The sequence below is a fragment of the Balearica regulorum genome, chromosome 6, assembly GCF_011004875.1.
Source record: "Balearica regulorum gibbericeps isolate bBalReg1 chromosome 6, bBalReg1.pri, whole genome shotgun sequence".
In the NCBI taxonomy this organism is placed as follows: Eukaryota; Metazoa; Chordata; class Aves; order Gruiformes; family Gruidae; genus Balearica; species Balearica regulorum.
The window spans coordinates 14,187,335-14,212,216 of NC_046189.1; the positions used below are offsets into that span (position 1 = coordinate 14,187,335).

Consider the following 24,882-nt stretch of genomic DNA (forward strand, 5'->3'; position numbering starts at 1 on the left):
TGTGGCACAGCTCTGTGATGTTCCTATTTTTAATTGGATTTTGAAGCTCATAATTAATTTGTTAAAAAGGGGGAGATCCTGGCCCTGTAGAATTGAGTGGGAGTTTTGCCATTGCTTTCAGCAGAGGAGGATTTCACTATCTATCTTTTTATTCTTGCTAATCCTCTGCAACAACAGAAGAGCAGCCTGGCACGTGGAAAGGAGGATCCTTCTCATTTCTTCTCCCTGCCATTGCCAATAGTGAGGTAGGAGGGCCCTCCCTCCTTCTCCATTCCCATGCTTCCTACATACGTGCACCTCAGCAAGATACACTTTCATTTCATCTTGGGGTAAGGTGAAAGCAGCCATTAAAGCAGCAGTTTGTTCTTAGTCTTCACATGCAGAGATATGGAGGTGTCTCTCCTCCTGCCCTCTTATGGTTTTGAGTAGCTGCAGGAGGGCAGGAAATCTAACCTCTTTGAGGTCTCTGGGTCAAGGAGCCATCTGACATGCCTTTAAAGGTCACCATGTTCCTTTGCATTTATCTTGTGCCACGTGGAGCACTGTATGCCAGCGTGCTGTTGCTGTCTGGAGCACAAAGAGGTACTGTCTGACATTTTGTGGAACGGGGTTTGAGTTGTAGAGCAAAAGCATCTGAAAACAAAACTCAGCTCAGGACTGTGCAAGGCCAGACCAGGAACACTTGAGAGAGGAGCCCCTGCAGCAAGTAACAGAGATATGTGGCATCCCATGGGTTTACCCATAATCATGCTTGGCATTTCTGTCTCTCATAACCTATATATAGCACTGTACATTTTTAAAGCTCTTGACAAATGTTAACAAGCCAAACTCAGCTTCAGTCCTAATAGCCCTTGTTTCACAGAAAGCCCAGGATGTTTTTCATTCACCCTTCTGCTCTGTAGGCGACTGTATCCTTCAGACTGGTTCTACTTGCCAGATTTGGCTGAGCAGTCATGTTCTGCATTTGCTTTGCAGTGTCTGTTGCAAACATACACTGCAAGGCGGTTTGTCTGCCTTGCTGTCTCCACTCTAAGGTAGGCACTAGAGAGCGTCAGAGAACCGAGGAAGCTGAATTATCATCAAGGCTTGTTTACTGACAGCTTTTAAAAATAATGCATGAACTGTTCAGACAAAAATGGTGCGCGATCATAGACATGACCAGGGCTGGGAAAATCCCTTTTCTCTGAGAAGGGGAGAGCAGATGCGGTATGCCAGGTACGATGTCAAGGGCCAGGAGGGGGAGAGCACTACAGCTGCAGCTCTAGTGTCTGGGACCAGCACTGGTGACAGTGTTTGAATTACAGTTGAGTAACCAGCCCAGAAACAAGATACCAGCACTTGGCTCACTAACAAGAAGTTTCTTGCTTCCCCCCCGCCAAAGAAATTCTATTAAAAGAAAAAAAGAACAAAAGGCAAGTCTGCAGAGATGACCAGGCAGGCACAATCTAAGTGGGATGGTGTTATTGTTGGCTCAGTCCATTGTCCTGTTGGGCATTTCCCCATGGTGGACTGCGGCACACAAGAGAGACATCCAGGCTGGCCTTTCTGCATTCAGGGGCCAATGGACAAATGGATATTTTGGCGAAATCTTGCTGGCTGCTGCCCCCTCTTTATTGCTTCACCCCAATGAATCCTTTAATTGAGCTACTGAGCCAAAAAAACTTCTCAGAGGCCAGTAAAATGGCTCAAGTCCAGTTAATGTCTCAGCCCACTCTGCTGTTCTCTCTGGGGCAGATGACCAGTGTGCAGCAGAGCTGCCTGTGCAATAAAAAGTCTGCAGAAACTCACTCACCAGAGAACAGCTTTTTTTTATGTATTTTGATGCAATTCTCTTGCCCTCTTCACTTTTCTTGCTTTTTTGGCCTCTCCAATTTGTCACCTTGAAATACATAGGTCTCCCATAATCAGATCTTACTCCTTTTCTTGCTGAATAGACATGCTAAATATAGAAATCTGCGTCTCTGCACTGAGAAATTTCTCTGCTGTGGCCAAGTGATTGTTTCACGTGACTGGCATAGAGAGGTCATACAGACTACAACTTCAGTTTGATCAGTGATGGGTTTTTTAAGATCACCTTCTTAGCAATTTTAAGAACAAATAATTAAGTAATAATCCTTTCTCTGTTTATAATTCCCAGCTTAGAAGCTTGGTAGTGAAAGTGACTTCTTGTCTGCATTTTATCTCAACTCCCTCCCCTTCTAATACATCCATACAGTGCCGACTGCATGGGGAATAGTGACATGGAGTTTATATAGGAGGAGGTGCGCTGGAGCATTTGTTCTGGGGGGAGATGCTAAATTTGCACGCACATGAATACATATGCACTGAATAAGCAAAGGGGAGGCAAGAGACCTTGGAATTCTTCATCAGAAGTTGTTAATGACTCCACGGATGTTACACCATGGCAGACTTTGATCCACAGAGACTGGTTTGCATTAGAAGATAGGTAAATGTGAACACAGCAGACCAGAATCTCTCCTGTCTTATCACCGTACCATTTCACTGCCTTCAGTGGTATGGTTAATATTTTGGGGTGGAATTACAGCTGATAAAGGTGTAGTACAAAAAGCCTGAAGGACCAGCTGATTTAAAGAAGAAAACATTTCTCCTCTCACACTCACTGTCCTGACACATAATTTCTTGGACCAAGGAACAGTTTTTGTTGTCAGAAGCAACTAAAGAAGATGCAGTCCTAGGGGGCAGTGGGCATGAAAGCTGGAGGGGAACAGATGTGAGTCTGGCCATGCAAGGGGTAAATGGCAGCCAGGGTAAAGCATGTGATGCAGTGGTGGTGGTCACTCTGGAGTGGTGCAGACCTGCAGTGTGTTCAGGAGTTAGTACAGCCACTCAAAGGTACCATAGTAATTCATCTGACAAGGGCAGAGTGAGCTGAAAAGCTCACTGAAAATCATGCTGCAGCCACACAGCAGGACAGGCATTTGGGGACATTCTGAGGGCTTCTTTGAAGAGTAATTGGCTGGTTTTGTTAGAAATGGGAAATAAGAATTTTAGCAGCGGTAAAATTTGGGCTATTTATCTATCCTCAGTACAATGCGTTGTAAGCCCTAAATTGTTTCCATCCCACGCTGGCCATGAATTGCGTGATGGGCTAACCTGCCCGACTGGGACAGAGGCGAGGTGGGAGGACACAGGGCTTGCAAGTTGAGTGCTCAGTAATCCTGCTGCCACGCTGACTGTTCTCTCCTCCCCTCTGCAGGTGAGAAGCCTTACAAGTGCTCGTGGGAAGGGTGCGAGTGGCGTTTTGCACGGAGCGACGAGCTCACGAGGCATTACAGAAAGCACACGGGTGCAAAGCCCTTTAAATGCAACCATTGTGACAGGTAATGCAGCCTCCTAACACGGTGTTCAAGCAACATGCAGACGTTGTGAGCGGTGCAGAGCCGCCAGCTCCCCGAGACAAGAGACCTGGCTCCCAGCAGAGGGGGTCCTTCTGTCCTCCTGTCCCACTGCCTCCATCCCCGAGCCAAAGAGGGACCCTCCGCTCTGCCCCTGTCCTCCCTGCTGCAGTGGCCAGGCAGGCTGGCAGAGGGGGAATACTTCTAAGCAGCCTAAAAAGTTTCCATCCCACAGCACAAAGAGATGTGTAGATCTGACTGAAATCTGCTGATGTCTGTTGTGGGCACAGAATTCAGTCCAGAGGGCAGCTCTTTTTAATACTCTTAAAGCAGAGAAGACATCCAGAGGGCCCTAGACCTCTTCAGTGATGGACCTCTCGACAAAGCATCTCCTCAGCTTTCTGTCTCCTGGTCCTATGAGCCTGGTGCCCTCACAAAGGCAAAGCTCCCTCTATTTGCTGTGCTTCAAGGACCACCCCAAGCACTGTTGCTGGCTGCCCACATTTTGGCAGAGTGGGCCTCACAAAAATGATGGGCCTCACAAATACTTGGGTGTGTGACGGAGGGGATGGGGAACCTGTGTGGCTGTTGTGCCGCACATCTATAGGAAATGTCTAGGAGAAAAGCACTTAATTTCTGTACGATCATTGTCTTCTCTTACTGCTGAGTCCAGGGCTCCATGCTTCAGATGAAACAGGAGAGTCAATGAAAGACAGCAAAGGGCTTCATTTTCAAAAGCACAGGAGTGATTTAGGCACATCTGACAATTCATAGTTCATGGGGTTGTTTTGTGTAGAATCAGTGATCTCTGCACATTCCTGCTAATTAGTGAATCTTCTCCTACAGTTTTAAATCTCACCCTTGACATCTATTTGATGTGGGAAATACTGTGCACCTTCATTCTGTGTGGGCCCAGATTTAAAAGCCTGAGAGGTGCCCAGAGCCAGGGTTCCTGAAGAGCCTGTCATGCAACAGTTCCCCTCTGGGCACTCAGAAATGAGGGGCCAGTTTTGCCTAGTGAGCTGAGCACCCAGCGGCTCCCAGCAAGAGCCATGGTTGCTGCTGCTCACTGCCGGTTCCTTTTTGCAGTCCTCACCCACTTTAGCTGCTTGAATGAATGGTGAGCTCGTCTGAAAAATCTGGTCATCCTTGCTTGGTGTTGAGCATTTTTGAAAGCTAGGTTCTTTGAATTTAGAAACATACCCAGAAGAAAACTCTCTATCTCCAATCCCAATTGATACAAAATTAGGGTGGAGCAAAGCAATTACCCTTGTAATGACTCTTGACAGCACTGACAGGATCGAACAATGAGCACTTCTCCCCCTCGCAGCCCCCCAGATGGAGATTGGCAGTGCCCTGGGTGAAACCTGGATCCACTATTGAGTAATCAAATAACGTGCTTGCATCTGAACATGTTATCCAGCTAATCCTATTTATATATATTTTTAAAAGAGGCTTAAGAAATTACCCATCTTTTTAATGCAGCACTAAGGTTCTCTGCTCTGATAAGGAAACATTTTGTAATACAATAAAGGCTCTAGGAGGCCTCTGGGTACACCAGACCAGCAGAGAACATGCATGGAGAGAGGATGTGTGGGACATAAACAAGGGACCCCATCCTTTTATGGGAAGGAAATTTGATCATTTTCACATCCTGCCTTTCCAAGAGCTTCATCTCCTTAAGTGCTCTTCTCCCCTTGTCTCCCCTCTTCCCGTCCCCCTTCCCCCATAGAGGGCTTCCTCTTGGATTATCTTTTGTTTTATCCCTGGATTATCTTCTGTTTGCTCAGAGTGAGGGACAGGATAAGCCAAGTAGGGACCTCTGGAGTTCTGCTTTTGTATAAGCACCTCTGTGAAGGAGAACAGTTATGTTCTCTGTTTTAAATGTAAGGCATTCCCTTTCTCTTTTCTTTCCTCTGAAGAACAAACTAACCATCCTGGCCCCACAAACACACACGCGTGCGCACACACACAAAGCCCCAGGGTTTCTGTGTCAGGACAGACAATATTTTTAGCAGAGATCTAAAGAAATACAGTCAGTATTTTCAGCTCCTCAGTCTCTTTCAGCCCTTTGTTAAGTACTCATTCTTCTCCCTCTGCATTTTATCCCTTCCTACCTAGGTTTTTTCTTTGGCAGCCAACTCAGTCACTGCAGTCAAGAGATATATTCCTGCAATCATCTGATGCATTTTCTGCTCTTTGGCTGAATTGGTAGATGAAGGAAAACTATTTATTAATAAGTTAATAGTGCTGGGGATTGTGCACTGTTAAACTCCATGCACATACCATCTGTGTGTGGTGGTAGGAGACAGATTTCTCTTTACTCTCCCAGTCAGTTGTTGCAAGCTTGTAGAGTGACGGTGCCTGTTCTTCTTTTGATCTACTCTGCCATACCGCTATTTTTCCTTCTTTCCTCATTCACAGATCTCAACTACCACCTATTGCAGATGTCACCTCAAGCAAGCACTGAAACATGTGCCTAAATCTGTCCTTAGCTATTTAGGCAGACTTTTAATGTTAAAGATGCTCTTTCCTGAGCCCGGGTTCTGTCGTCGTTTAGCCCCAGCTGGCAGCTGAACACCACGCAGCCGCTTGCTCACGCCCCCCCCCCCCCCCCCCCGTGGAATGGGGAGGAGAATGGGAAGGAAAAGGCAAGACCTGGTGGGTTGGTATAAGGACAGTTTACTGGGATAGCAAAGGGAGAGGGGAAAACAAGACAAAACAGTACTTAACAGAGTATACAAAACTGGTGATACAGAATGCAGTTTCTCACCCAAGGACCGTACAACTCAGACCACATGCTCAGACTTGTCCCAAAACCGGACTGTCCCCAAGCCACGTGTCCTGGAGCTGGTGCCGCCCCTCCCCAACTAGCCCCCCTTTTATATTGAGCATGATGTCACATGGTATGGAATACCCCCTTTGGCTAGTTTGGGTCACCTGTCTTGTCTATGTCCCCTCCCAACTCCTTGTGCACCCCCAGCCGTCCCACTGGCAAGGTGGTGCGAGAAGCAGAAAAGGCCTTGGCTTTGTGTAAGCACTGGTCAACAACAACAGGTCCATATAACAAAAACATCTCTATATTATCAACACTGTTTCCAGCACAAATCCAAAACATAGCCCCATACTAGCTACTGTGAAGAAAACGAACCCTCTCAGCTGAAACCAGGAGAGGTTCCCAGCTGGAGAACAGTTTTTCTGTATTATTTGAACTGCTGCCCTTTATTGCACCCACCGTTATTGACAGGAGTTGTGGTCACTCCCTCAGACATCCTGGCTTGCTAAACTTTACGGAGCCTTTTGGTGATACTTTTAACAACACTGATGTAGCACAAAACATATGCCTGTTGTTGTTCTGAGGTGAAGGCCATGCCTTGGCAATCACAGCATCAAAGAAAGGGAATGTTGTGCACACAGTCTGGCTACAATTCTCTTCCCAAGCTGTTTTCAGATGCGTTTGTGTCTCTGACCTTCTGGCTGACATCAAAGGGTTATTAAAGTCCTCTATGTACAGGCCAATTTTAAAACAAAAGAGATAAGAAGATGTGATTCTTCTCCTGCTGTCCCAGCCGTATCCCAACACCACGCAGCCCACAGATCACATTGTTACTTATAGCTGGCAAACTACCACTGGTTTGAGGAGCACCATATGTACTGCAAATGGTGTGTGGTTTGGTGGCAGCAGGGGAGAAAGGAGAATCAGCTAAAGGGGTGCAGAAAGCAGCATACAAGCCCTGAGTGCCTTCCAGACAGCAGGGATATGCTGGTTATTAGCATTCCCCAGGAATTATGCTCTTCAGAAACAAAGGCTAGGGTTATGTTCCTCACACAGTGCAAGCCCTCAGCACTCCAAGCAGAAGAGGGCAACAGGGTACTGGCACTCACTTGTTCTGCATGTGTTTAGGAGATAGCAGCTTAGTGCCATACTGTTGGGGTATATTCCTCTATGTGTGTGCATACGCACGTGGTTTCCTTTTTGACAGCGAGCTAAGAGCACACTCCTCCACATCCCACAGTGGAGAATCCACAGCTGGTAAGGAAGATGGCTGAGCAATATATTATCTTCTCATCATAGTTACCTTCCCTCTTTCTCCTGCAGAGGTTTCAGTGCCGAGCAGTACTGTGTTGCTAAGGAGATAGAGCAAAAAGAGAAAGGAAGGATTCATGTTTGGAGCGGGGAATTTATGCATCACGCATCACTGTATGACTTTCAGAGTTAGAGTATCTTACTCTAGCATAAACTGTCCTTTCTAGGAAGAGCTGGACTGAGGGAGGGATGATGGGGAAGATTGTGATGGGCCCCCATACAATGTGCAGAGCTGGTCTGGAACTGGAAGAGGTGTAGAGCCAGAGGTGTGGAGCAAGGTCTTGTCTCATGGGCAGGACTAGAGACCAGCAAGCTGCTGTTCCTTAATTTATGAAGAAAGGAATTTCCTTAGACAGCTTATCGTGTGAAGCCTCTTCCACTGCTGCCTCTAGTTCCAGAAGGAAAAAAAAATGTGTCCACTGATCAATAGCTTGTTTTGACAGTGTGATTTAGCTGCAAAATTTTGTAGAGACTGTTTACTGTTGAAAATAAATGTCCGCATCCACCAGCCTTACCAAGAGATAGAACTAACCAAATTAGTCAGCAGGAGAATGTGAAGAATTGGTATTGTACCATTTTATTAGCTATAAATTAGCAAATATGGTACCATTTTATTAGCTATAAATATATTCTAGGGCTGAAAAATATACTCGATGCTAATACTGTGGTTATTGATGTGAAACAATGTATTGAATCCATATTTTTAACAGATCTTGCTGTGCTGTGACTCAGCATACTTCTTCCTGGGTTGCATCTAGAATACAGACAATCGGAGAGGAAAAGCCATGCTTGGGTGGTGGTCTTATAACTAGTCCTAGACTGAAGTGCCAGCTGGTGCATGTCTTTTTGGCAGCCACTCAAGTTGTTGTTTTGTTTTGGCAGCCCTTGTAGCCAGAGCATGCTGCTTTCTCAGTTTAGACTGACGAGAGAGATGTTGGTCCAAGGGTATATTTTGGCACCCTAGGGCTAGAAAATTCTAGCTGTGCTGAGCCTGCTGAGTTGAAAGCCAAGTGTCCATTGTCAGATTTGCGTCTGTCTTGCTGTGCTTCATGTAGGAGCTTGGAGGAATGCAGCCTCCATCCTATTTTGAAATCTTTCTTTTTAATTTTTGCCACTCTGAAGGTATTAACCCCCCATGTAAGCTGCTATAAATCAATAGAGAACAGCTGACTTGAGCAGAGCTATGCTCATCCACAGAAGATGAGTATCTAGCTTTTCTTGCCAAAGTTGCCTTCTTATGAAGTTTCTTTGTCTTAAAAATGCATCTCTGGATCACTCATCTCTGCATGTAGATGCAGATAGATTGCTTGTGCAGGGGAGCACTGCCAGCAGGACAGAAGAGATCTCCTAACTATTTAAAATGTCTTCATTTTTGTAGTTCTTCTCTTTCTGAGCCTGTCTCGCCTTTAGGGTGTTCATCCTCTGGTTGTTTGCCTTTAGATTGAGTGTTCTTTTTTTTTATCTTTGGTTTTTGACTCTTTTTGACTCTGAGTAGTTAAATTCGTTCTTTTACCTACTTCTTTCTGAAAAATATGAAATTCTCAACTGCTGCTTTTTCAGAAATACATTCAGTGCCCCTTTATGAGCTATCCAGATTCTCACAGTAAGTCATTTGGATATTCCTCAGACCAGTATCGGTAGCTCTTTTATACTCTAAATCTGTGGGGCAGTGAAAAGACATTCCAGGCAAGTCAGTTCTGGAAGTATTTTTTTATGGTGCCCTCAGAGTCTACAAAACCAGTTTAGTCAAAAGCCACAGATATATGGGCTTTTGTATGATATTTATAATAGATGGGTTTTGCTATTAGTAAAAATATATAAGCCAATGTCTTATGGCCTAGTGTGGAAAGAAGGCAAGCCAAGATTTGCAGGGTACTTGGAAACCTCCCATTTTTTAGTGCTCATCTTGAAGTATCTAGTAGAAGGTTAATTTCCGAGAGTGCCTGAGTCCTGCCACTCTGACAATCAGGCTCAATTTTAGGGCTTTGGGGTAGGCAGCCAGAACCACTGCCCGCTTCTCCTGCAGTTTGCTCTCTGCTGCCATACCTATCTTTAATGACACTGTGATGGTGATGTGAAATGTTAGTGCTTTCAATCCCATTTCTAATGGGTATGAGGTCGAAAAAATATTCTTGCTTACTGGCAGTCTTGATAAAATGGGGTATATAGTGAATGACAGGGAAGAAGAGCACTTGTCCTCCTGAGAACATATTCCCCTGATCACTCTGACAATATCTTTGTGGTGTGAAGTGTCTGAATTTGGGCTGCTGTTCCTGCTGCTGAGTGCCCTGCAGCATGTCTGCTACAAGGCAGCTGTTCTAGAATAGTAATTCCTGATTAACTCTTAGTGGGGTTGCTCTTCTCCTGGAGTAAGTGTGTTTTGCTCTATCTTAACCCACTTCCCAAGTGGATTAAGTCATTTCAGAAGGTGGCAGTCATAAGCCTTTAGAGAAGGAACTAATCAAGAATTGATGCTTCATTTCAAATTCATGCCCTACCTTATTCTCAATTAACTGCATGTTTAGACCAGCCCTAAAACTCAACTAGTTCTCTAGGGTTGCCACTCTAAGTCCGTCTCATCAGCATCCATCTACATATTGAGAATGTCAAAACATTATGTTTTCTTATGAGATGCAGAAAAATTGTTTTGTGGATAAAGAACAGAAGTTGAAAGCTGAAGTCCTGGCATTGTTTTTCTGGTTTTACCACACTTCTTGTGTGATTTACAATTTCCTTGCTTTCTCTGTCTCTCAATTTTCACAAAATAGGCACAATACCTTATCTCCTGTCAACATCCTTCAGGGACATAGCATTCATCAACATCCACATATTACTACCTGGATTCCCAACAGAAAGAAAGGGAGAGATATGTAGCCTGATGGATTTTCAGCTTCCAAACTCTGAAACAGCTTTCCTTCCAGTTTGGAGTTAGAAATGGGAATTCAGCTTTCAAAACTGGCATCATACTTCAGTGCTTGTTGCGGGTACTGGGCACTTGAGAAAGCTGGTGTTTTTTTTTAAACTGGTATTGCTAAGTACTTGAGCAAAACTGACTTGTTTTATTTCATTTTTTTTATATGCACACACACTTACATTAATATTTGATTTTACATTACAGGTACATAGGTGAGCACTCTTCCCTGATGTTTGACTCAGTGAAAGAAGAGGGAGGGAGAGGAACAGAGAAAGGAGAAGAGTAGTCTATTTAGCTGCCGAAGAGCCAGGATAGTTGGCCATCTGTGGTCACAGAGGTCAATTACACAGGGTTTGGTGATGATCCATGGATAATCTAAGGAATGTCTCTAAGCCTGGATGTATATTTCCTCCTGTACATAAGGAAGAAGGAGCAGGAACCCTGTATTCCCAAATCCTGTATTTATTTCATTTCCCACTTGCTTTATTTTGCAGGTGTTTTTCCAGGTCTGATCACCTCGCCCTCCACATGAAGAGACACATCTAAATATCAGTCAGCTTGGCATGGATGTCACCCGAGCTAAGTGTTGTGAGATGAAGGTGGAACTCAAGTTACAACACGCTGCCTTGCAGGAGAAGAGAACTTGATCACGTGTAATCCTCTGTACAGAGACCACACGCTCACACTGTCATACACCCAATTATACTTCAAATACATGTACGTCACGTACATTGATTCTTTATGCCTTGCCCCAGCTGGATGGGAGAAGATGCAGGCGAGGAAATGGTATAGAGGTGAAGTCAATGAGAAGGAACGATTGCTTACAGTACTTCGTCCCTCTTGGATTTGTTTCCTGTTCTTGAAATCAAAGAAAATGGAGGAGACTTCCCTGCAGGTGGACGGCAGTAGGAGGGGCTTATTTAACTTGCTTCTCAGTGCAACTCAATAGGAGAATATGTCGTCTTGAAGTTGCATATTTGTAGCACTAACTTTCTTTTTAAATAGATGGGGGGAAACAATGACCTAGAAAACCAAATCCCAGTTTGGTAGCCAAAATTAACCTCTTGGTTCATTTGTTCTTTGTCTGAGAATTCCTAATGTTCAGTGCGTCAGACTTCTCACAGACACTTTGACCCGTCTTGGTTTTGGTTCTTCTTCCTAGAACTGAGCTATTGAGATCCTTTTAAGTCAATACCAGTGGCCTTAATGGCAGTAGACTGTGGAGTGACGCTTGTGACACAAATACCCTCTTTTTGGCCTGAGTTTATGTAGACTTCATGGAGGACTATATTTTTGTTGGTTGTTTTTATTTTAATTTTTGGTTTGGCTATTGCACAACATATGCACTAGGGACTCTGGAAGCTGCTGCCATGATGGCTAAGTGGCCAAGGGATAAACCCCTGAGAAACAGCACCTAATATCTCTGTAGGCCTCACCTTATTGCCATAGCTAGGACTTCTTGATTATTTGTTGAACAAAACTTTAAAAGCTTATTTGGAAGCTTAAACATTTTTTTCTCTTTTCTCCACGAACAAGTGATCTTCAGAACTCCTTGTCTTCACCTGGATATCGGTCTGGGACTGGCCACACAGGCATGACTACAGGATTCCTTCCACATCATGTGAGCATGTTAGCCACAACCCACAGTGACTTAGAGATGAATTATGTTGCTTTTTCTTGCTGTTCTTCTATTAACCAATTTAAAACATTAGACTTTTGTTTGTGTAAAGAGCACCTGCAGATGTTTTAATTTAAAGCTAATGTTCGTTGAGCATCTTACACACAAAAACAAACCAAGCCAAAAATCCTACTCCAGTCTCTGAGTGGGAAATTGAGAACCTCTTCCAAGTACAATGGCTTCATTCAGCATTAGCCTTTTTAAAGAAATTATCAAAGTCCTCCTTTTTCATTCATCAAGTTGATGCTGTAGCCCACTCCTATATGAAAAAATGTAACAGTGTGAACGGTAAAGGAAGGGCTGGATTTTACATACAGCAGTGAGGCTTTTCCAAATGATTGGTCTAAAGTATTACTAATCTAGAGGTCCATTTTGGCCTACTGTGTGAACTGTCAAGAAGTGGAGGTCTCATGCTCACCCTTCAGTCGTATTGATAATTTGATTATCAAAGTGGATTAAAGTCTTCATTACTAAAGAAAAACAAAAAATGTATCTTACCATAACTTGCATTTGAAACTATTTGGCACTGGCCCTGACTCCAAAGACTGCATTTAGGACCATAAAAATGGCCTATGCAAGCAGGCAGGTGGTCATTAGGTTGTATATTTTGTATATTCTGGGACCATCCCTACAAGATGTGTCTAGAAGTGAAACAAAATGGCGTGTGGTCCACAAATGGTTGCTGCTCTTTTATACTGTATTAGCCAACTGCCCTTCTTTGACTGTTTTGACTCATTGACTGTTAAATATTTCCCTTAATTTATGTTTTGAGAGGTAAAACTGAACTCTTAGGGGAAAAAAGAACAAACAAGAAACTCTATATATGTTTAAGAGCCGTCACCGGGATCCTTGGCACTTGAATTCTCAGCATTTTGCAACCTTTGGTTCCAGTGAGAGATTGGATTTACTAGAAAGATGCTGTTGTTCCTCACAGTTTTCACAAAACACTGTGACTGTCAACTGAACACTTTGGGGACAGGGTGGGAAATACGATGTCTGGCCCGTATGGCATGAAATATGGACCAAAATCTAACCATCTTTTAGGGACAATGATGTAACATTTGTGGTAAGAGCATGAGAGAGAGCAAGAGAGAGTGAAAGAAAGAAAAGATGGAAAGATAGAGAGAAAGAGAGAGAGAACGAAAATTGAGTTTATTCCAAAGATTTAAAACTAACCGTACTCTACATGTGTGTATATATATATGCTTTTATATATATATGTATACATCTAAAAATTGCGGAGCACTGCTTGCTGACAATCTTGCATTTCTCTACTTCTGTATTTGCATACTTTTTATGGCCATTCCACCCAGCTGTTCCACTGGGACTGAGGGCCCTAGAATCCAATTTGTATTGGAATATATAGAGCATCCTGCCAGATGTCTAATGGGAACTGAAACCTCAGCTGTGTGAAACTGTAGAGCATCCAGTCAGTGCATTAGATTAAAAAAAGACAAGAGAATCCTAGAATTTCATTACTGTAGTGTCCTGAAGTGTGTGCTCTCAACTCCACCACTATGATATTCATTGGCTGTGAACCTGTATAAATGTCCTCTTTTCACCTCTGAACACATCTGCCTTTAGACGTGCTATCAGTAGTCTACAAACCTTAATTATTAACTGACAGTTTAAGTACCAGACTCTATTTAAAATGGAAAAAATCAAGCAAGACTGTTTATTTACTTCCAGTTGTCATTTATGGTCTTGTTGACATCTGATTTAAATATGGCAGAACAAGGGCCCCATGGTAAAAAACATGCTGAAATGCCTGATTATTTTGTTCTAGACGCAGGCCTACATCTAAATCATGGATCCAAAAGCCTAAAAAACAGAGAGAAAAGGGACTAAGAGACTTAACCAGATTTCAGATTCGTCAGGCTCTCTTTGTAGCAGGTCTTGAATTCTGATGCCAAATTTTGGGCTTTGGGACCATCTCTTCTGTTTGCAAAGGGAGATATTTTTCACCTGTATACATGGTGTACTCAGTCTATCTGTGGACTTCAGTTTTTGGGTGCTCATATGCAAGTGTCTTAGTCATTACTAAAATTTTGAACCATAGCTGGTATTTTGTAGGAGTCTCCATTTTGGAAAGGCTTAATTAATGACACATTCCAGGATTCATTTTTTAGAATGACAAGTTTTGTTTCTTCACAGATACTTTAAGCTGTGCACTTCAAACTTGTGTAATCTGTTATAGCTAGATCCTTTTTAGGCCTGTGTCTCCTTGCTAAAGTTGTACAGTTGTCCTCTATTTGTAAACTATGAGTAGAAACAGACTAATGAGAAAAGGCTAATCCTCTCTGTAAGGGTTCTTGAAAGCAAACCTATAAATAGATGATTTGGTAACAGTTGAGGACTGAGTTACCCAGCTGTAGAAAGGAGAAGCTTAACCTTGTTTCCTTCATGCTAGATTTATGCCTATTTGCAAATAGAAGCCATTATAAGAAAGTCAGATTGTGGTTTCCAAGGCCATGGAACTATAGGATGAGAACAAATTGAAACAAAATTCTCATAAAATAGCATACCTAGAGGAAGCAACTGAAGCAAATAGAGTTTTTGTGAATAGCTAAATAATATTTTGAAGCAGAGCAGTCAATCATAGAATCATGCAGGTGGGAAGGGGTCCTCCAGAGGCTGTTTTGGCCAATTTCAACTAGAGCTGGTTGCTCAGGACCATGTCCAGCTAAGTTTTAAGTATCCCCAAGGATGGAAATTCTACAGCCTCTCTGTGCAAGCTGGTCCAATATTTGACCACCTTTATGGTAAAAAGGAAAACAAAACAAAAAAAATCCATGTGTCAAGTAGGAATTTTCTGTTTTTGAACTTGTTTTCATTTTATGCACCTCCAAGGAGAATCTGGCTTCTTCTCTACACTCTCAGTTAGGTATTTGTAGATGGCAAGATCAACCCTCACTCTTTTCTTCCTAAGGTTGAACCATGTCTCTCAGCCTCTCTTCATCCATGTTGTGTTCCAGAACCTGATCTCCTTGGTGGGTCTCTGCTAGACTCATTCCAGTATGTCAATAATTTTCTTGTAATGGGGAGACCAAAACCAGACAGAATATTCCAATCAAGACGTACTTCATGTTACAGTGTTGATAAAATTTATTTATTCTGGATTTTTCCATTATCTAATTGAGACAAGCTATACTCTATTATGAGATTCTACTTTGAAAACTGACTTATGAAAAATCATTTAGGAAGCACCAGTATAAAGATTTTTCTAATCAGATTTGCTGAATCTATGTATAAAAATATGCTTATAGAAATACACTTTTTATACTGCCAGCTTGAAGCCTGGCAAATAAAATTCTGTTTTTCCAACATAATCATTGCTGTTTGACCTTAAATTAAAAAAAAATTATAGTTTCACTCATACTATATCAAATATGAAGAAACATGATCCTGTATTTTAGTCACTTTTTAGACCAAAACAACACTTCGGTGTATCTTTGTTCTGTTTGGTTTTTCCCTTAGGAGATAAAGAGCAACCTAAAATATCACATGTATTTTATAAAGATTGGTCTAACAGAAAAAGGGATTCCAGAGTCCAGAGTATTTTTCATTATCCCAGAGTTGTTATTTTTCAACAGCCAGTACTCAGTCTAGAAAATTATATTACCTGGATAAATTGGCAAATGAAGAAAAGAAACAAAGGACTGAAATCCTAGATTCTTTCAATGTCTTGGACAAGGCCCTGAGCAGTCTGATTTAACAAAACTGTTTTTTAAACAGAGGGTTGAATTAGGTGACCTCCAGAGGTACCTTCCAACATTAATTTTTCTGCGTTTTTATGATTCATTTCAGAGCTCTCACTGATTAAATGTACTGGTTCTGGTTCTTCCTGGTCTTGTCCTGGTGGAACAGACTGTAGGACAGATCTGTAGGGTTTCTCTCAAGCTCTGATAGTTTCATCATTATTAAACTTTATAAAGCTTCTTCATGAGGGAGGCTTAGAGAGGAAGAAATCTTAAAAAAACTGAAACCCTTAACAAACCAGTTTGATGCAGTATCATACCATGACATGTGTCACAGCCGCAGGGACCAACCAAATATTATGGAAACAAGTTTGCTAGCCTGGAAGACCCATGCGATGTCTCAAAAATGGTTTCCAGGACCTGAAATCTAAGACAACATATATTTCTACAAAGGTGAACATTGAAATTTTTTTTTCTTTTCATTCATTCTTGTTTTCCTGAATTTATGGAATTGGGTTTACAGCTTTTTTAGGCTAGCACATTTTCACGTAATACATTGAAAGCACTGACCAAACACAGATGGGGAAGAAGAACCTGAATGCAAGAGGAGCCCTGAGGTCCTTGCTTTTGGAACTGCTTTAACTTCAGGAGTAAAAAGATAACGAATCACTAGGGTCTACGGCTAAAATGGAGTTGATCAACATGATAGTTGCAGTGATTGAGTGTATCTTATCTATGATCTTTGTGATATCTACAGAATCAGGCTTTCTCCCTCATTTTTACCTGGCCCTGGACAATTTGGGCTTTTTAGCAGTCTCTAACACAAAGGTTATTCCTCCTATTTAACGTAGTTTGTTTTTCTGTGTACAAAAGAGGTCGTAATTGGTGCTTTTGACAGAACTGATGAAAATCCAACTTGCTTAAGTGTTTCCTTTTCTCTGCCTATTCCCTTAATGTGTGTCAAAATCTTTAAATTTAAAAAATAAAAAGGAGGAAAATTTTGTAAATAATTTAATGTTACTAGGCCAGCACCCAGTGGATCAAGGGCTTTTATTCTTGATTTCATTCAGGACTTGGCACCTCCTGTCATTCCATCCAGTAAGACAGTTTTTAAGCTTTCATATCCTGGGTGACGCCTCTAACCCAGCATTCTTTTAAAGTACTTTTTCTGATTTCAGATAGAATTGCACTTGCAAAGATCCCTTCATACCAAGAACAAAAACAACACTTGACAATAACTTTATTTAGCTCTGTCTTGAAAAATGAAAATTATTTCCTCCCAAGATTTTACAACTACTCATTGACAAGTATTGCCATTCTTTCATTAGCATTAAATCCACATCTTCCTGAATGATCATTTCCAGATCAAGCTTGGGTATTCTTCCTTTTGTGACATTTGTGTCTCTTTCTGTTAATAGTTTAGGGATGACTACTGCAGTCTTTCTCCTCCACAGCTCTACACTGGCTTCAGTGGCAAGATTTAGCATCGTAAGAACAGTAGGATCTGGCCCACCAGGTACTAAGTTCTGCCTTGTAAAGCTGAGACTTTCCTTCTCCCTTAGAGGAAGAAGTCCAAGACATGCATGTGCTATATAAGTTATATATATAATGATCTAGTTGTATATATAAATTATATACATAAAAATGTGGAGATGAGGGGGTAGGCTGCCTTTATCACCTCAAGAATGGGTTTCCCTACCTGAAAACTTTCAAATGCAGGTGTCATTTTTCAAACAGGGTTTTATAGTTTTCCTTAATGCTTCTTAATGGCATTTTTGGTGTAATAATTAAAATTGGAACTCTTAGCGATTTTCAAAGTGAAAGCTTTGATAATTTTTTTAAAGTGCTTTGGTCCTAACTTCTATATACTGCCAGAAAACAGGTTCTCCACCCTGTCTCTGTGTGGGTATGGATGTACAACAGTATACCTTATATACCTACACAGAAGAGGAAGCTGAGCTACTGACTTATAGTTTGTAGTAGCCAACCGTGCCTATTGCTTTGATTTAGGGAGGGCACTTGCTGTTGCCACTGCATTTTAGGAATCATGTCAGCTTCTGTAGGAAAGTTTTCAACAATGCTGGGAAATACATGTTGCTGTGTACTGTGAATGAGTAGGCTGCAAATTTAGGAATTGGGAGGGGAGGTGGGAAGGGAGGGGGACAAGGGCTTAGCATGTACACACTAAAAGTGAACTAGAATGGACAGAAAGGTGACCATTTTAGCCTTTATTGTTGGGCTCTCGGGGAAATGAAAAGCTAGCACCCAGTCCCTGGAAGGCCTGATGGCTGAAGGGCTGATCTTTATGTTTTGCAACATACATTTTATCTGTCGCTCTGTATTTTAAACCCCAGGCCTGTCAGATTCTGGAAGTAGATCAGAACACTGGTTTAAACACTATTTTGTTACCAAGGCCATGTCTCTACCAGGGAAGTTGCCCTGCGTTAAAATACTGGTTTAGTTAAAATCACTTTGTAGCTGCACCTATTACTTGATTGCCTGGACTGAGTTTGCGTTGGCGTCCTTTGCAGTTAAGCTGAAGTGTAAGAAATGCTTCAACCAATTAAGATACCTCTACAGGAAGGTTTTTGCACCAATTTAAGTACCTGGGTTTGAAATCACTGCATATAAACCGTGACAGCTTTTCTCTTAGAAACAAGGCCTTAGTTTAGCATGTCTGCTCATCTAGCTGAAAAAAATAATAATGCAGGCTGAGATTTTTTTTCTTGCTTTGCAAAAAGTGGCCTGTTTTCTTTCTTGTCCTTTGAAACCTTTCTTGCTCTCTACTACACATTAGATTTTTGTTTGGGGAATTTTTTTTTTTTTAGCAACAACAAAAAGAAGTATGAATGCTCCCTATTTAAAAAAAAAAACAAAAAAACAAAAAACCAACAACATTGCTTGAAGGACTTTCATTTTGCACTATAATTTTTCTTTTACCAGATGTGTCTGACAAGTGCATTTTGGAGATGCCCTCGGTCACGTTCTCTCAGGCCTACTCTGGTATTTCTAATGTATCACAGAAGTACCCAATCTTGTAGCCCTCAGTTCTGCCTTTTTTTGACATTTTATTTTTTTTAAGCTTTTTATATATATATATATAAATATATTACTTTGTCAGTTTTTTTGCTGTACAAAAAGTCTTAAGATTTAAAAATATTATTTGTATTATATGATGGTGGTATGTTAATGTTACAAAATTATTAATGAAGAAAAAATTTATTTTTGTTACTGGTCTGTTTCATAATTCTTTTTTAAATTGGTATATTGTAAGATATCTATGCAAAAATGTTATGTGACGCATTTTTATTTAAGAATGTAATATGTGTAATAAACAGTAGAATGTGTTTGGCCCGACAGTGTTTAGTGTGCCTTGTATATTATTTCTTTATGAAAACTTCTGTGAACAGTGAAATGGCTTTTGAATATCAGTTAAGGCTGTGGGTCTGTAAACAGTTACTGACATAAAATATATAACTTCTAAGTATGCTTTAGCTTATCAGAATCACATTTTTTGATTTAAATAATTTCTTTTTTTTTTAATGTATTTTATAACAGTTCAAGTGTTGCTTATATTCATGCTGTATCACATGTTGCTTTTGGGAAAGATGCTCAAGAAGTAAGTTCTTATTCTTAAAAGCTGACCAGATTTCCATCTGGCTTGTTGCTTCTGTTGGAGTCAGTGACTTCTGTTATTTGACATTGTATACTGGTTGAAGATTTCATCCAGTATTATTTTTGTAAAAGACACAGAGAATACTTGCATTGCATTTTCCATGCCTAGCTTTAAAACATTAATCAGTCAGTGGTCAAAATAGGACTAGACTTTGAGGCTCCTGAGCGCTAGTGCTATGCTCTCGTCTGTGGATCAGGCTGTCTTGCAGGAGTGCAGTATTCTCTTTCCCCCCGCCTCAGTCATTTAGTCTCCCACTTTAATGTCTGCAAATTTGCAAGCACAATTGAATCCACCTGGATGCTCGAGTACTAAAAATGTATTTAGGCAGTAAAAACAGTCATTCTGAGCACAATTACTTTGCAGTGTCATGGCATAAAATGAAATTACTTTTTCAAGTTAGGCTGGTATCCTGTTAGGTTTCTGCTGTCTTTTGCCCACACACTGCAGCAACCTCAGTGGCCACTGCATAGGAACATCCTGTAGGGCTCACCTGATGCAAGCTTGCTAGCTTTCATTTCTGGGACGACATGCCTCACTTGCCATGTTGGGAAACCTGCTAGGACTGTTTATGTCATTAGGTAGGATTCCCCTCCCGACATCTGCATCTAGACGACAGATGACCATTCTAACCTACTCATTTATAATCCCTCTGTAGTTAATGAAGAGAGGCATATCCAGAGGTGGCTCTCTCCAAGGCATGAGTTGAATGCAAAAGGAGCTGAGGTGATGTCAAGTATTTCTGGGAAGCCACATGGTAAGTTGGAAGACAATAGTTCTAGTGATGTCCATGGCTGCTTTGGTCATAATGAACATAATTTGTAGTGTCTGGGTATATGTTAACAAACAGCTCTTGAGCACCGGAAAAGGGCTCAGTGCAGGTCAAATTTTTGGGCTTGTGTTGCAAATGGTCAAAACCGCGCAGTGCTCTGGGTGCTTCAATGTGGCGGCGGTATCTTGGTGTCACTCTTGCAGAGCGTGAGTGAGTGAGGCAGGCGATTCTCATAGAGTTTTTGACATCCTACCGTGAAAATACAGGCTGAAAAACACCGGTCTCTTTGTTGTAGATTGAAGTATTTGTATGATGTAGGTATGAATGGAGTTATGTATGACACCGAATTCTTTCTGCAAATAGAATTTTGACTTCATAGCTTTTTCCTAAAGACAAGGTCCAGGTTCCTTCACTTTCTCTCTTCCTTGAAAACCTCTGGAAGCTTTTAGCATCTCACCTACCTTGATCTTTCTGACAGTTATATGCCTGTATACTTAGACAAAGATACTTCTAGTGTAAATTAGTCCTCTGCTCTCCAACTGTGAGAGGGACTTCAGAGAGCTCTGGAGCAACCTTTTTGAAGGAAACTTTGGGGCAGCACAGCTGGTTCTTTGGCCTGTATTCAGCGGTCATGAATTGGACAGAGGATTATCAATTACAGGTAAACATATAACTAGTTTGTTTTCCAGGAACTTACAGAAAATACAATGCTTTACTATGGTACGCTTCCTCTTAGAAGCAAGCAGGTTATTAGTCTGCAGGAATTGCTGTCAGACACTTCTGCAGGCTGGAGGCCAGGGAAGAGAGATACTGTGAAAGAACTCCTTCCCTCTGAAATTGTTCAGGTAGCACAGAGTCACGCACCTTGGGCAACTCCTACTGCCAGGGTGTGGAGTTCTCTAAGGAAAGAAAATTATTTATTCACTTCTAGGGTTAGATTGCATATTACCATCCTATTATTAAGCTCCTCTGATGCAAACTCATTGTGCACAAACTTTGCATGACTTTTCAGACATAGTTCTCTCCTTCAAATGCATCTCAGCTGAAACACAGAGGGGTCAAAGAGTCTCTACCCCTTTCTCAGGCTGAAGGAGGCTGAGTGAGCTCAGCACTGTCTAGGCATGACTCTGCAATGTGTGTCTGTCTGGTGGTCAGCTTACTCTAACAGAGGAGGTTGCTAGATACATTTGGTTCCTCAAGTATCTTGTTTTCCAAGCTATCTATCTGAGCTGAAAAAAAAGAAAAAAGATTCCTATGAAACTTAAAAATGTAGATTTTTCTCCCCCCCCTTTTTTTTTTATTTTTGGCTTTACCTCACCTTTTCCTGGTGAGAGTAAATAATGAGAGCAGAATTAAAAGTGAATGAAAGTGAGGGTTTGCCACCAGAATTATGCAATTTTAGTGCTTTTTTTTTACAAATATTTGTAATATTCTGGGTTTAATTATTTTTTAAATATGTCAATCAGTTTTGATATGAAATAAACAGTTTTTCATGAACAATTTCTGACAACCTGGCTGGAAGTCTTTCCAGAAGCCCAGTCGCAAGCCATGTCTCCTGACTGAGAGCTCATGTGCCTCCTCATGTACCTCTGTGGTGCTGAGAGCTGGCGAGGGTTATTGGAATTATTGCTTCTAGGGGCCTTCTGTGTCCTTGGTTTGTCCATTGGCTTCAGTTTTCTGGATATCTTCTGTCTGAAACCATGAGGGACACATCCTATTTTCAGAGACCCTTCCTCATGTACCCCTGCACATGGTTTCAGATTCATTATCTGCTTATGTTCTGGCCGGTTAATGTTCAGTGATGGAGAGGCAATAATACCGAGCAAGATGAAGCTGTGCTGTACCTAATTAGTCTCGAGTTTAAAATTCCTCAGGGCTTTGGAGGCTCTTCCAAACTCAGTGAAATTTACCTCTATCTGCTGGATTTCAGCTGGACTTTTTGGAGGTGCAGACTGAACAAAAGCGTCATCCCAAACAGGTGGAACAGCATAGGTGTACCTCAAATTCAACTTGAGTTCCCCAGATAATATGGAGTGTGAACTAGAAGCCAGAGTCCCAATCCAGGCAAACACCTTCTGGTCCAAGGCCCCTATCTACTATTTCTTATTTACTGAAGTAATCAGAAGGCACTCTTCCCCTCAGGATCCAATCTATCTGGTGTTAGCAAACCTAGGACCAGTAGTAATCCCCTAAGTAAAGAGAAATATGGTTGAGTGATAGCATTTAAAAAGTATTTTGGTATATTCAGGAAGGATCTTTGAGAAATAGGAACTTTCCTGCTCTTCAACAAAAGCCTCTTACCCTTTTGACAGCTGAAAAATAAATACAATGATCCTGGGTCACTGTGTACCTCAGAGAATATAACTATGTAGTGGTAAGTCAATGGTAGGACATCCAAGGAACATATGTACTTGTCAAGTATACTCCTCCCCTTGCTCAAAGACATCATTCCTAAAAAGTTGTTTAGGTGCTGTGCCTGGGCTGCAGCACAGCACAGCAGAGCCCAAGGAGTCAGGAGAGAGGGGGAGAAGTGCTGTTCCCTGCCCACTGGAGGACAGTCTGCTGCTCCTCAGAGGGGCAGGGGCTGAGGCGGGAGCCTCTCAGGCTACTATATGGCTGAGGCCCTGAGGAGAGGGACAGGGGTCCTCAAAATGGCGCCTCTCTCCCCTCAGGTCTCCTGGCAGCAGCCAGCCTGTCCCTTTAGGCACCTTTTAGCATCAACTGCAGGTGCCAGCCCTGCTCAGTGCACCCTGTCCAGCCATGGAGGAGCAGGACAAGGAAAGTTAGGCATGTCCCTGAGTAACTGGAAATGGCAGCAGCGGCAGCAGGAGCATTAAGGTTGAAGGGAAGCACAGGAGGAAATGTTCTCTTCCCATCAGGTGGGTCCTTTCCAGCAGGTGGAAGCCATGCTGTCCTCTCCCTGTACAGCAATTCTGTCACCTTTCTGTCCCCTCCCCATACTTCACTGTTTAGGGGTCCCTTTCACTGGCAAAGCTGGCCAGGCTTTCTGCTGAGCCATGAGGGTTTTCTCTTCACAGTGCTGGTTACCAAACAATTATTAAAATACTGCCATTTGAAATGTTTGTCATGGTGGGAATTGCTATTAACCCCTCATGTGCTTTTCTCTCAGCATTTGTAATGTCTGCCCTCCTGGGCCATGGCACAGATGAAAACCAGCCACTTAGGCATCCCCAGGTCGCATTTTCACTAGTAAACCCAACAAGGCCACAGCCCAGTTGTCCGTACGGTTAAATTGCTGGTATGGCCACGTCAGACACCCCCACAACACTCCCTGGGTATGGCTCAGGGCTACTACGTACCCAAAGGCAGCCCAGACATGGGCACTGGTTTGAGAGATCATGTGGGGAAAGGTAAGAGATTTTGGTGGTATAAGACATGAGCCATGCTGAGCCAGGCAGCCTCAGGGCCAGAGAAAGCCCCAAGTGCGTTTACTTGTCTGTAGAACGCCGCCAGCACTCCCACACAGCGCCATTCCCTCCAACAGCTGCTGTTGGGCTCTTTCAGCTCTCTGTGAGGGCTCATGGGAGCTGTGTCACTGATTGTGGTGACACAGCTCCCAACACAGATGAATTAATTGATCAATTAATTGATCTGTGGGGTGAGAAGGTAGCTGTGCTGCTCTCTGCACACAGTCCCTGGCAGCCAGGCTGCTCCGGCTTGGTGCCTGAGATGTCCGCTGTGGCACAGAAGCTTCAAGATGGCGGCTGTGCCAGCAGTAGCCAGGATGGCTGCCAGGCTGGGCAGGCATCCTCCTTTCCCTGCTGCTGCATGTGCTTGGTGGTACTGGGCAGTGGGAGGTGAGGATGTGTTCTGGAAGGAAGCTAGCCTACCACAGTGGGCAGGAGAAAAAAACACCCACAGGCTGAGCAATTTTGTTCAGCCCCTGAACAAAAGACCAGCCCCTGAGTAGTTGCTGCCTGAAAAACTTAGAGAGGGCAGTTTTGCCTTTGGTGCTAGTGGGAATTACACTGTACACATACCAAGGGGAGAATGTGCCCCTAATTAATCAGAAATCACTGGGAGCAAGTCACTGTGTCAAAAGGGTTTTGGCCACTCATGCCTCACTCTTCAGAAGGGCCCCATTTCCACACAGGGAACGACTTGCTTGGAATTGGCTTGAACAGATGAAAAATACCCAAAAACTCTGAGAAAATTGCCTGTATGTTTGTGTCAATTTAATAGAGAAATATACACTCAGATTTAAATGCCTTCTTGATTTATTTTTTTACAGAAGAGAAAAAGATGAAAAAGGACACTAAAGACAAAACATGAAAAGAAAACCTCAACTCAAGGGTGGTTTTTAATAGACCAAGATGTTAGTGGAGCTGTATGGCGAGGAACTGTACTAGGATTTGGAAGTGCCAGATTGTGCCTATACTACAGCAGGTTTTTTAGGTAAATTTAACTAAATATAATCATCTCATATTGGCTCAGTTTTAGTGATGTTCACCCCTTTTTCCTCTGTATGTTCCTATATAGCACAAGTATAGTATGCCTACGGAATTCCCTTGCTCCGTGGCTTTAGCACACACACAGCCAGGTGTTAATATCTGCGTAACACATTTTGCCTGGGTGATTCTGCTATGAAAGGCTGATGCTGGTTTACCTTTTTCCATGAGAGTAGAGATGGTCCACTTAATAGAAGTTCAAACATTAACAATAAGCAGTGGGGAGAGGGTTTTA

General features: G+C 42.3%; 1 protein-coding gene across 6 annotated transcripts in view; it reads left to right on the plus strand.

Annotated features, from left to right (window-relative positions):
• The window catches only part of KLF7 (KLF transcription factor 7), a 70,933-nt gene extending 46,486 nt beyond the window's left edge, over positions 1-24,447 (plus strand). For 2 of the 6 annotated variants that reach the window (XM_075756391.1, XM_075756390.1), the window contains 2 exons: positions 3,218-3,341; positions 10,852-18,628. In XM_075756391.1, the coding sequence (XP_075612506.1) occupies positions 3,218-3,341; positions 10,852-10,903 (176 nt within the window). In that variant the 3' untranslated portion in view covers positions 10,904-18,628. Of the gene's footprint in view, positions 1-3,217; positions 3,342-10,851; positions 18,629-20,064; positions 20,164-24,430 lie in introns of those variants that run through there. The other 4 variants (XR_012836053.1, XR_012836052.1, XR_012836054.1 and 1 more) reach the window with 4 other exon arrangements.
• Positions 24,448-24,882: the final 435 nt, after the last annotated feature.